At 36.2% G+C, this 13,768-nt stretch overlaps 1 protein-coding gene across 1 annotated transcript in view; it reads right to left on the bottom strand.

The window, feature by feature from the left end:
- Window positions 1-439: 439 nt before the first annotated feature.
- SHLD2 (shieldin complex subunit 2) overlaps window positions 440-13,768 on the bottom strand; it is an 85,807-nt gene continuing 72,478 nt past the window's right edge. Inside the window, 4 exon segments of the mRNA XM_081267357.1 lie at window positions 440-619; window positions 621-778; window positions 9,800-9,915; window positions 11,302-11,530. Of these exon segments, the coding sequence (XP_081123483.1) occupies window positions 584-619; window positions 621-778; window positions 9,800-9,915; window positions 11,302-11,530 (539 nt within the window). The 3' untranslated portion in view covers window positions 440-583.

The raw sequence follows: 13,768 nt of genomic DNA, 5'->3' as shown, positions 1-13,768 counted from the left end.
AGCAACAGCAGGACTCTTCTCCACTTTGAGTTGAAACATGATCTTGTTTCCCACATTTTCAGTGCTTTCTATAGAAAGACATGCTTGTCTTAAACTTGTCTGAACAAAGGCTTATGTAAATTAATGCATTATCATGTATAGTTCTTTATAATCAAGGAAATTTTTCATGTTGATAGTTTATTGAGGTAGAAATAAGACATAGTATATAGAGTTTGTGAGTATAGCAGAAAAGCAATTTCTGAGGAAATGTTATATGTGTGGATGCCCAGTATTTAGCATAGAGCCTTGAACACAGAAGGGACTAAAAGGTAACATTTAATTCTTAGGGAACTGCATATTGCCTTTATTGCTAGATAATTTCACCAGAAGAAAGGAAGAGACTAACAAATAAAAACAAAATAAATAATAAAACTTCACAGAATTTTCTTAGAAAAAATAATTTTAATTCATATGTTTAGCACAATTTTTTTAATTTTTTATATATATATAAAACAAGCCCAAAGCAAAACCCCTATCATTCATTTAAAACACAAATCATTTCAGTACTTCTTCTTTGGAATGTCTACAACTTCCTCATGTGGCCTCAGAGAAGGGCTCCATGCCTTACATTGACCAGGACAGAAATCCAGGAGGGAGAAATCCTGTTGCAATGGGTAACTATTTTCATCTAAGACAAAAAGGCTTTGAATCTTCAACACACAAGGCTCTGTGCTATCCATCAACAAGGAGAGAAGCAGGTCTGCTGCAACCATTCCATAGGTGATCTCTGAAGAAGGTACTAAGGAAGAACAAAGACATACAGGAAGCGTTCAATATCCCTTCCAGATTACTAGACACACATTGAGTGTTTCATTGTTTCATTTGGTTCCTCAAGTCTCATACCCATGTTAAATTTCTCATTTTATACCTCTCTTTCTAGTTTCAAGTTACTGAAAGCAGTCTAGTACAATGGCCTGTGATTCTCATTAACAGGAAAAGCAAGCTCAGAAGATGAGTTATTCAGACTGACAGCAGCTCCTATTGCCACACGGCTATCAGCATCTTAATGTAGCAAAGAACTGAGACTAATGTTTCCCTAAGTTATGGATAAAACAAAAAGAGAGTATCTGTATATAAAAAAAAAGACTCTCATACTTATCTGATCTATTGTTTTTAATCACAATTACCTACACATATACTGGTTGAAGAAGTGTTCTGGATTTTAGATTTTGGGTGGATTTAGGAATATTTGTGTGTGTGTATGTGTGTGTTGAAATTGCACTAGTTCCTTGACCAATACCAACAGTCTTTCTTCGATTGGGCTATTATTGTCCTGGAGGTCATATTTCCAGAAATAAAGTAATTTGAAATTTTTGTATTTCCAGAAGTATGGTAATTTAAAATAACATATTTGCAGAAGTATGGGAATTTAAAATTATTGTATTTTCACTTTGATACACAAAAAAAATCTGCACTAGTGATTATATGGATGGTCTGATAACCTCTTTGTAACTGATGATAATCTAACATATGCCAAGAAATATAACTGTCTCAAAAATGGATAAGCACAAAGCATATCTGATATAAGAATGATTCTTCTCTGAGAAATAAAGACTACACTGTGTATAAAATGGAAGAGATAAGACCTTGGGATGTGGCTTGATGGTAGAGTGCTTGCCTAGAATGCATGAGGCCCTGGGTTCAATTCCCAGCATCACAGATAATAATAATAAGAGATAAGATTGACAATATAAAAATAATATTATTATTAAGAGTGGATTCCAACAAGGCGGCGGGCGCAGAGAGATCAAGTCTCTGACCTCTTCAGCTGTGCGGGCATAGGGAGTTGTAAACAATCTAAATTCTGTTTGCTCAGGATCACTAGGCAATGCTGAACTGACGTGGATCTGGGGCAAACAGTCTGGGCCTCTCAGAACACACACTGAGCCCGGATCGGCTGAATTCAGCTCCCATTCGCCTGCTTCCCGCAGACAAGCAGCTGTGACTCAGCACTAATCCATCCGGCTGAAACAACTGGTCAGCCCTTCTGTTCCTATGGAGGTAAATGCCAACCGAGCCTTCATAGGTAGTAGCCACAGGTTTGAAACGGGGCTTGGGAGAGACAGTAAGGACCCACCCTTTGCATTGGTCACCCGGCAAAGGGAAACGAACTGTCGCCATTTGCAAGAGATACCACCATGGCAGAGAACTGACGTCACCAGTCTGCGACGGAGGAGATAACTTCATTGAAACCTGCGGCTACAGGTGTGTAATTCCCTAGCCTTCCCTCTCCACACATCAGGGAAACCTTAAGGGCCCCTCCCAGCTCTCCCGTGAGTGCGATAGCCAGACCGAGGGAATCAGACGTGGTGTGGGACCCGCGGCGCGGAACTCCCGGCTACCACTCCCACCAGTGCTGACAACTGAGGTCTCTTGCACCAGCTACCGGGGGCGTGGCTACCGGAGGGCAAGTAAAATTCGCTGAGGATTCTCAGCCCCAAGCTCTACAAACTTAGGGTCTGAGGGAATGGCAAACTGGGAGAGTGTGCCCAGTCGTTCATGAAAACAGGGCTCCCAGGAGCAGCAGACCTGGTGTGTAGCCAGTATTGTGGTGAGCGGCACCCACGAGAGGGGCCCAGCTAGAGGAAAAGTGGGGAAGTGACTAGACACAAGAGGAGGCCCTAGGCACTCAGGATTGGAGACTCGCACAGTCTGGGAGGAGGAGCTGCTGCACACTGACTGGTTCCCGCTTACTGACAGGAGAAACTTGGCCTGGTGGGCACAGCGCCACCTACTGGAAGAGAAGTTAATCAAACTCTAAGACTACATTTATTAGTTTTTTTTTCTCTTTTTTTTTGATTTGGGTTTTTTCTTTCATTTTCATTTTTCTTTCTTATTTTTTAAATTTTGTTTTACAATTTTTTTAAAAAAATTTTCTTCTAATTTTAATTTTATTTATTTATTTTTATTATTTTTTTAAATTTTTTTTTCTTTTTTTAGTTCCTATTTTTTTTTCTTCTTTTATCTTTTCATTTATTTTCAATTTTCTTATCCGCCCCTTCCTTGAATTCTAACTGCTTACTCTCATTCTCTTTAGTGACATCTTCCCTTCCCTTCTAATACCTTTCCTCCCAAGCATCAAATAAATTTATAGGAGTAAACAGTAACTCAGCAGTCAAACAGAACAAGAAGTAACATGAGCAACTTGAAAAAGCAAGGAAGAAAAGGGGTACAAACAATGCAGGACAGCCTAAATATTCAGGAGGACCTAGAGTCATCAGAAAAATGGTCATATAAAGAACTCAAGGAACACCTTAGACAGATGGAATGGAACCTTAAAGAGGATACGAGACAGCAAATTCAAGCAGCGAAAGAACACATTGAGAATGAATTACATAAATGGATAAAAGAAGAAGTTAAGCATCTCTATCAGGAGATAGAGATTATAAAAAATAATCAAACAATAATTCTAGAAATGAAGGAAACGATAAACCAAATTAAAAACTCAATTGAGAGTATCACTAACAGAGTGGAGCAAGTAGAAGCCAGAACGTCAGATAATGAAGACAAAATATATCATCTTGAAAAGAGTCTAGCCAACTCAGAAAGGCTGGTAAAAAATCACGAGAAAAACATCCAAGAGTTATGGGATAACATAAAAAAAAAAACCAAACTTACGAGTCATCGGGATAGAAGAAGGTACAGAGATTCAAACCAAGGGAATGAGTAACCTGCTGAATGAAATAATTACAGAAAACTTTCCAGAAATAAAAAAGGAAACAGATATACAAATTGAAGATGCATACAGGACATCGAGCACACAAAATCACAGTAGACCAACGCCAAGACACATTGTTATGAAGATATCCAATATACAGAACAAAGAGAAAATATTAAAAGCTACAAGAGAAAGGAGGCAGATTACATTCAGGGGTAAACCAATAAGGTTAACAACGGATTTTTCATCACAGACGCTGAAAGCAAGAAGGTCATGGAACAATGTATTTCAAACACTGAAAGACAATGGATGCCAACCAAGAATTCTGTATCCAGCAAAATTAAGCTTCAGGTATGACAACGAAATAAAAATCTTTCATGATAAACAAAAGTTAAAAGAATTTGCAGCCAGAAAACCAGCATTGCAAAGCATTTTGAGCAAAACACTACACGAGGAAGAAATGAAGAACAATAACCAAAACCATCAGTGGGAAGTGCCTCGGTAAAGACAGAGGGCGAGGGGAAAGATAATCATGGAGAAACAAACTAAATTTTTTTTAAAAAAGGATAAATAATCAAACATGGCTGGAAGTACAAACCATATATCAATAGTAACTCTGAATGTTAATGGCTTAAACTCTCCAATAAAGTGACATAGGCTGGTATCATGGATTAAAAAAACAAATCCAACAATATGCTGCCTCCAGGAGACACATCTGATTGGAAAAGACATACACAGGCTGAAGGTGAAAGGATGGGAAAAAATATACCTCGCACACGGTCCTCGTAAGCAAGCAGGGGTGGCCATCCTCATATCGAATAAAATCGACTTCAAGACTAAGTTAATCAAAAGGGATAAGGAAGGACATTATATACTGTTAAAAGGAACCATTCACCAACAAGACATAACAATTATCAATATTTATGCACCAAATAATGGTGCTGCAACATTCATAAAACAAATTCTCCTCAAGTTCAAGAATCAAATAGACCACAACACAATAATTATGGGTGACTTCAACACACCTCTATCACCATTGGACAGATCCTCCAAACAAAAGTTGACTAAAGAAACTATAGAACTCAATACCACAATCAATAACCTAGACTTAACTGACATATATAGAATATATCAACCATCATCAAATGGATATACTTTTTTCTCAGCAGCACATGGATCCTTCTCAAAAATAGACCATATATTATGCCATAGGGCAACCCTCAGTAAATATAAAGGGGTGGAGATAATACCATGCATTTTATCTGATCATAATGGAATGAAACTGGAAATCAATGATAAAAGAAGGAAGGAAAAATCCTACATCACATGGAAAATGAACAATATGTTACTGAATGATCAATGGGTTACAGAAGACATAAAGGAGGAAATCAAAAAATTCTTAGAGATAAATGAAAATACAGACACAACATATCGGAATCTATGGGACACAATGAAAGCAGTTTTAAGAGGGAAATTCATCGCCTGGTGGTCATTCCTCAAAAAAAGAAAAAACCAACAAATAAATGAGCTCACACTTCATCTCAAAGCCCTAGAAAAGGAAGAGCAAAACAACAGCAAATGTAGCAGAAGGCAAGAAATAATTAAAATCAGAGCGGAAATCAATGAAATTGAAACAAAAGAAATTATTGAAAAAATTAACAAAACTAAAAGTTGGTTCTTCGAAAAAATAAATAAGATCGACAGACCTTTAGCCATGCTAACAAAGAGAAGAGAGAACTCAAATTACTAACATACGGGATGAAAAAGGCAATATCACAACAGATGCTACAGAAATACAGAAGACAATTAGAAATTATTTTGAAAACCTATATTCCAATAAAATAGAAGATAGTGAAGACATCGATAAATTTCTTAAGTCATATGATTTGCCCAGACTGAGTCAGGAGGATACACACAATTTGAACAGACCAATATCAATGGATGAAATTGAAGAAGCAATCAAAAGACTACCAACCAAGAAAAGCCCAGAACCAGATGGGTATACAGGGGAGTTTTACAAAACCTTTAAAGAAGAATTAATACCAATACTTTTCAAGTTATTTCAGGAAATAGAAAAAGAGGGAGCTCTTCCAAATTCATTCTATGAGGTCAACATCACCCTGATTCCGAAACCAGACAAAGACACCTCAAAGAAAGAAAACTACAGACCAATATCTCTAATGAACCTAGATGCAAAAATCCTCAATAAAATTCTGGCGAATCGAATACAAAAACACATCAAAAAAATTGTGCACCATGATCAAGTAGGATTCATCCCTGGGATGCAAGGATGGTTCAATATACGGAAATCAATAAATGTTATTCACCACATCAACAGACTTAAAGATAAGAACCATATGATCATCTCGATAGACGCAGAGAAAGCATTCGACAAAGTACAGCATCCCTTTATGTTCAAAACATTAGAAAAACTAGGGATAACAGGAACTTACCTTGACACTGTAAAAGCTATCTATGCTAAGCCTCAGGCTAGCATCATTCTGAATGGAGAAAAATTGAAGGCATTCCCTCTAAAATCTGGAACAAGACAGGGATGCCCTCTCTCACCACTTCTATTTAATTTAGTCCTTGAAATACTAGCCAGAGCAATTAGATAGACAAAAGAAATTAAAGGCATAAAAATAGGAAAAGAAGAACTTAAATTATCACTATTTGCGGACGACATGATTCTATACCTAGAAGACCCAAAAGGATCTACAAAGAAACTACTAGAACTAATAAATGAATTCAGCAAAGTGGCAGGATATAAAATCAACATGCATAAATCAAAGGCATTTCTGTATATCAGCGACAAAACTTCTGAAACGGAAAAGAGGAAAAACACTCCATTCACAATATCCTCAAAAAAAATAAAATACTTGGGAATCAACCTAACAAAAGAGGTGAAAGATTTATACAATGAAAACTACAGAACCCTAAAGAGAGAAGTAGAAGAAGATCTTAGAAGATGGAAAAATATACCCTGTTCATGGATAGGCAGAACTAACATTATCAAAATGGCGATATTACCAAAAGTTCTCTATAGGTTTAATGCAATGCCAATCAAAATCCCAATGGCATTTCTTGTAGAAATAGATAAAGCAATCATGAAATTCATATGGAAAAATAAAAGACCCAGAATAGCAAAAGCAATTCTAAGCAGGAAGTGTGAATCAGGTGGTATAGTGATACCAGATTTCAAACTATATTACACAGCAATAGTGACAAAAACAGCATGGTACTGGTACCAAAACAGGCAGGTGGACCAATGGTATAGAATAGAGGACACAGAGACTAATCCACAAAGTTACAACTATCTTATATTTGATAAAGGGGCTAAAAGCATGCAATGGAGGAAGGATAGCATCTTCAACAAATGGGTTGGGAAAACTGGTAATCCATATGCAACAAAATGAAACTGAATCCCTTTCTCTCGCCATGCACAAAAGTTAACTCAAAATGGATCAAGGAGCTTGATATCAAATCAGAGACTCTGCGTCTGATAGAAGAAAAAGTTGGCTCTGATCTATATATTGTGGGGTCGGGCTCCAAATTCCTTAATAGGACACCCATAGCACAAGAGTTAATAACAAGAATCAACAAATGGGACTTACTTAAACTAAAAAGTTTTTTCGCGGCAAGAGAAACAATAAGAGAGATAAATAGGGAGACTACATCCTGGGAACAAATTTTTACTCCTCACACTTCAGATAGAGCCCTAATATCCAGAGTATACAAAGAACTCAAAAACTTAGACAATAAGATAATGAATAACCCAATCAACAAATGGGCCAAGGACCTGAACAGACACTTCTCAGAGGAGGATATACAATCAATCAACAAGCACATGAAAAAATGCTCAGCATCGCTAGCAGTCAGAGAAATGCAAATCAAAACCACCCTAAGATACCATCTCACTCCAGTAAGATTGGCAGCCACTATGAAGTCAAACAACAACAAGTGCTGGTGAGGATGTGGAGAAAAGGGTACACTTGTACATTGCTGGTGGGACTGCAAATTGGTGCGGCCAATTTGGAAAGCAGTTTGGAGATTCCTGGGAAAGCTGGGAATGGAACCACCATTTGACCCTGCTATTGCCCTTCTCGGACTATTCCCTGAAGACCTTAAAAGAGCATGCTACAGGGATACTGCCACATCGATGTTCATAGCAGCACAATTCACAATAGCTAGACTGTGGAACCAACCCAGATGCCCTTCAATAGACGAATGGATTAAAAAAAAAATGTGGCGTTTATACACCATGGAATATTATGCAGCACTAAAAAATGAGAAAATCATGGAATTTGCAGGGAAATGGATGGCACTAGAGCAGATTATGCTTAGTGATGCTAGCCAATCCCTAAAAAACAAATACCAAATGTCTTCTTTGATATAATGAGAGCAACTATGAACAGAGTAGGGAGGAAGAGCAGGAAGAAAAGATTAACTTTAAACAGAGACATGAGATGGGAGGGAAAGAGAGAGAAAAGGGAAATTGCATGGAAATGAAGGGAGACCCTCATTGCTATACAAAATTACATATAAGAGGTTGTGAGGGGAATGGGAAAATAAACAAGGAGAGAAATTAATTACAGTAGATGGGGTAGAGAGAGAAGATGGGAGGGAAGGGGAGGGTGGATAGTAGGGGATAGGAAACGTAGCAGAATACAACAATTACTAATAGGGCATTATGTAAAATTGTGGATGTGTAACCGACGTGATTCTGCAATCTGCATTTGGGGTAAAATTGGGAGTTCATAACCCACTTCAATCTAATGTATGAAATATGATATGTCAAGAGCTTTGTAATGTTGTGAACAACCAATAAAAAAATGTAAAGAAAAAAAATTTGTAACTTTAAAAAATATATATTTTTAATATTGTTCTAGTGCTAATCTCTTCCATTATGTTAGTAAACTGGCTATTTGCTTATAGAAAAACTGATTTTTGTATGTTGGCTTTGTAAAAAATAAATTTACTTGTGAAAATATATGCAGCAATAAAGTATTACCTTTGCAAATTCAAAAAAAAATCATTTACTATAAAAGAGTATACTGTGTTACACTGGCAGCAGCCTCATATATCTCATACCAGGTCTCCTGATTGCATCAAGCAGCCATGTGGAATGACTGACCTGTACTCTCCAGGTTTGCATAAGCATACTCTATGACACTTACAAATAACATGTTTCTCAGAATATATCTCAAATACAACTGTAGCTAAACAGAGGATTTTGAATATTTTCAACACAAAGAAACAATAAAAGTTTGAAGTTATGGAAATGCTAATTATCCTGATTTGATCATTATACATTGTACACACATATCAAAATATCACACTGGACTCTATAAATATGTATAAGTATGGAAAGAAGCTCTGTAAAGTCCAGGTACAAAGTGAAGGACTAAAGCTTGCAGCAGAGCAGGAGTAGATGGAAGTGCTGCTCACCATTCTCACAACAAAATACTCATGAATCTGAGGCCCATGCCTGAAGTCAACCATACCCCTGCAAAGATCTAAAAGAAGAAGCATGCTAAATGCAATGTTCAGCATTCAAACAAAAACTATTACACACACAACAAGCAAGAAAAACAATACACCATTAAGAAATAAAGCAATAAAAAGAGCCAAATTAGTTCATCTGCTTACAGAATCTGAGGCTAATGAGAACAGGTATGGAGTTTGATTATCTGATAGGTACAGTATCTTTGCTTTGTCCTTAGCCACTGACTGTCCCTGACATTCTGGCTGAAGAACTTGCAAATTCATTCTACTGAGAGTAGACTACCTTCAAATACATGGAATTACACATTCATTTATTATAAAACTTGGGCCCTGGGGCTTTTGCTGACCAATGGGGAATTTAAAGAGAGGTTAGGTACTTCCCCATATTCATGTACCCAGATAGGTATAGAGCAAATCTCACCTTTTAACTTACATAGACTTATGTTTTACTCAAGGTAAATTATCCTTCTGCTTTTATGCTGATGAAAAAAAAGTTAATTTACAACATAGCATTCCTTCTGTTCCAATATACTACCTATACTCCTGAATGAATGGTTTCATGAAGAAAATCTCCTTGATGGAGTGTTGACACATTACCTACAATTCTGTTGAGGCAGTCTGGAGAAATGTTGAGAAGAATCTTCTCTATCAACTCTGATCCTACATGGATGCAAATGTTATGTGTTCCATCAGCTACAGTCATTAAAGCTGGCCTACAAAAAAAAAAATAGAAAATAGAAGTTAAAAGAGATCATTAGTAGAGGGAAATTTAGTATAACAGAGACAAAATGTGACTAAGGATTTTCCCACTTTACCCATATGGTGATTCTAGGTCCCATCCTCTTCTCACTCTACACTCTTTCTCCAGGCTCACTCTCTCCCTCCATTCCTTTTTTTTTTTTTTAACTTTTTAAAAATTCGTTCTAATTAGATATATGAAAGTAGAATCACTTTGATACATCAAACATAGATGGAGTATAATTTCTCATTCTTCTGGCTGTACATGATGTAGAATCCCACCAACTGTACAGTTATATATGTACACAGAGTAATAATATCTGATTCATTCTACTGTCTTTCCTACTCCCATATTCCCTTCCCCTCCCTTCACTCTCCTCCACCTAAAGTAACTCTACTCTTCCCTAGCCTCCCCCAGCTTATTGTGAATTAGCCTCTGCATATCAGAGAAAACATGAGGCCTTTGGTTTTTTGGAATTGGCTTATTTGGCTTAGCATTATGTTCTCTAGCTCCATCCATTTACTGGCAAATGCCATCATTTCATTCTTTTTTAAGTCTGGGTAATATCATCACATTTTCTTTATCCACTCATCTGTTGAAGGGCACCTAGGTTGCTTCCATAGTTTAGCTATTATGAGTTGAGCTGCTATAAATCAGCATACTACAGTGACCCAGCCACATCAATGTTTACAGTACTTCCATTCTCCCTCCATTCTTTATGTCAACAAAGACAAGCTGAGTATTCATTATGTACCATGACTGTGCTAAACATTGGCTATACACTAATAGCAAGACAAATCTGATGCCTTCTTTAAGGAACTTATAAATTTAGTAAGAAAAAAGAAAATAAGTTTTGTTTGTTTGTGTTTTTGTTTTGTTTTGGTGGTACCAGGGATCAAACCTAAGGGAGAGATGACTTGACTGCAGTGTCAGTGGTGGAAATGGAAAGAAGTGGGCAGATTTAAGAGTGTTTGGAAAATAGAATTGGCAAACTTTAGTGATTGAGTGGGCTTTGAACATTTGTTTGAAAAAACAGTGTTGGGCGTGGTGGTGCATCACAAGTTTGAGAGTGGTCTTAGCAACTTAGTGGAAGCCTGTCTCAAATTGAAAAATAAACGGCTGGGGGTGCTGCTTGGTAGAGCACCCTGGGTTCAATCCCAAGAAATGCCAAAAAAAAATTCCTGTTATAATTTCTGGACAATATTTGCTTTTATAAATAGCTATTTGTCACTCAAGGAGAGTATTTTATTCTCTTCAATTAGCTCTAGTTAATTTTTGTTAGAAAGTAATGATACATGTAATTTTTCAGTCACTTCCAGTCTTAAAATTTCCTTTACATTGGCTTGCTTAGTTGTCTTACCTATAATGTGTTTTCTTCTTAGCAAATGGCAAGCAGCTAAGACACTGTCTGTAGATTTTGTTTTCATCTGTTTCTAGTTCCAATCCACATTTTGCACAGCCAGTATATATAATGTGGGGGAGAGAGGAGAAGATACTCTTCAGGGAACTGTGAGCATTTAGAGTTATCTTCTGAGCTGCTGCAACAGGAAATACTAGCTCTAAAATTTGAGCTTTAATTAGAACTACTCCTATAAAAGACAAACAAAAATATTATAAATTATTGACCCAAATTATAATTTTAATTATCAATATGGCTTATGATATGGTTGATTTAGTCACTTAGAGTAAAGATTACATTAAGCTCTTGTTTTTGATCTTTTTTTTTTTTTGTCTTCACTCTTCCTAGAGAGTCTCACAGCTTCAGTACTGACTCTAGAATCTAAATGGATCTCTACATGCAAGTGAGTAAAGATTTATTTGGCTAATATGACTAAACATGTTGTGGATATTTTCTTCCTCCCCACCCTCTCGAATCATGCAAAATAAATTTAATCCTTCTTTTAGGAGAAAGTCCTTCAAATACTTGAAGCTAACTAATATGCCCTCTTTCACTGTCGTGTCAACCATCTTTTTAATTTATTTCAGTCAAAAGTCAAGCAGGAGGTGGGTTAGTTATTCTACTCTCTCCTCTATCCAAAAGTAATAAACCAATAGTCCACCTGTTTTTTATTTCCCCTCCCCCTACCAATTTCTTGCCCATCCATCCATCCTGGGTTATATAGCCACATGAGCACTGACTGTCCTCATTTACTAATGGTTTCTCATGTGACTCAATGTAAACCTAAAACATGCTCAATGACTACTTAATGGCTCATCATTCACCTGTTGAACAAATACTGAATATCTACTGTCTGCCAGACATTTTTTTTCCTATTTTTTCCTTTCAGTATATTAGTAAATTCTATGAATTTATCTAAGCATACTCTCCGCTCTTCTCCATAATAAGGGGGTGTTGCTCAGTGGTAGAGTGCTTTCTTAGTATGTGCAAGGCCTGAGTTCAATCCCCAGTATATATATATCACACGCGCACGCACGCACACACACACACACACACACACACACACACACACAGAGAATAATATAATTTTTACGTCAATAAATTTTTTGTCGCTATACAAACAACTTAGATGAAATGAACAAATTTCTTGAAAATTACAAACTACCAAAACTCTCTCAAGAAGAAGTAGATAACCTAAATACCTCTATATTTATTAAGGAAATTGAATTTGCAGTGAAAATCTTTAAGAAAAACCTAAAGCCAAGCACAGTGGCATAGGCTTGTAATCCCAGTGACTTGAGAGGCTGAGGCAGGAGGATCACAAGTTCAAGAACAGCCTCAGCAACTCAAGATATATATTCGTGACCAAGTTGGGTTTCCTATAAATGCAAAGTTGTCTAACATTTAAAAAAATCAATCAATAGTAGGGGATAGGAAAGGTAGCAGAATACAACAATTACTAATAGGGCATTATGTAAAATTGTGGATGTGTAACCGATGTGATTCTGCAATCTGCATTTGGGGTAAAATTGGGAGTTCATAACCCACTTCAATCTAATGTATGAAATATGATATGTCAAGAGCTTTGTAATGTTGTGAACAACCAATAAAAAAATCAATCAATGTAATTAATTACAGATTAAAAAGAAAAACTATATGATCATCTCAAAAATGGAGAAAAAGCATTTGTCAAAATATAACACCCATTTCTGATTAAAATTTTTAGTAATGATATATGATAACATCAATCAATCTGATAAAAGGAATCTATAAAAAACTTATAGTCAACATCATACTAAAAATGAAGATTATGAATAAAAACATCAACGCTCACAAAGTCTTTTCAATATTATACTGAAGGAACTAACAAGTACAGTGAGGTAAGAAAAATAAATAAAAAACAGAAAGGATGTAGTAAAATGTCTTAACTCACAGACAATATGATTGTCTCTGTAGAAAATCCAAATCTACATAAGAGTAACTATTGTGCTTGGTAAATTTAGCAAGATTACAAGATCAATATATAAAAATCAATTGAATTTCCAAATTTTAGCAACCACTGCAATCATATTTTTTAAAAAAATACCATTTACAATAGCACAAAGGTAGAAAAATAAACATGTCTGACAAAATGTGAAAGTCTTATACTCGAAACACACAAAACATGCCTGCAAGAAAGACTTAAGTGAAGAGACAGACCCTGATCATGAATTAGAAACTAAGTATTCAGGTGTCAGTTCTCCTAGAAATTTATCTGTAGCTTCAACACAGTCCCAATCAAAATTCCAACAGGCTTTTTTTTTTTTTTTGTAGAAATTGACAAACTGTTTCTAAAATCCAAATGAAAATGCAAGTGTTCTAGAATAGCCAAAAAAAAAAAAAAAAAACTTTGAAAAAGAATAAAGTTGGAAGGCTAACAGTGCCAAAT

This window comes from Spermophilus citellus, assembly GCF_964194105.1.
Source record: "Spermophilus citellus genome assembly, chromosome: 15".
NCBI lineage: Eukaryota > Metazoa > Chordata > Mammalia > Rodentia > Sciuridae > Spermophilus > Spermophilus citellus.
Note: the sequence above shows the minus strand (reverse complement) of the source record. Positions and strands in the feature narration are given on the sequence as shown.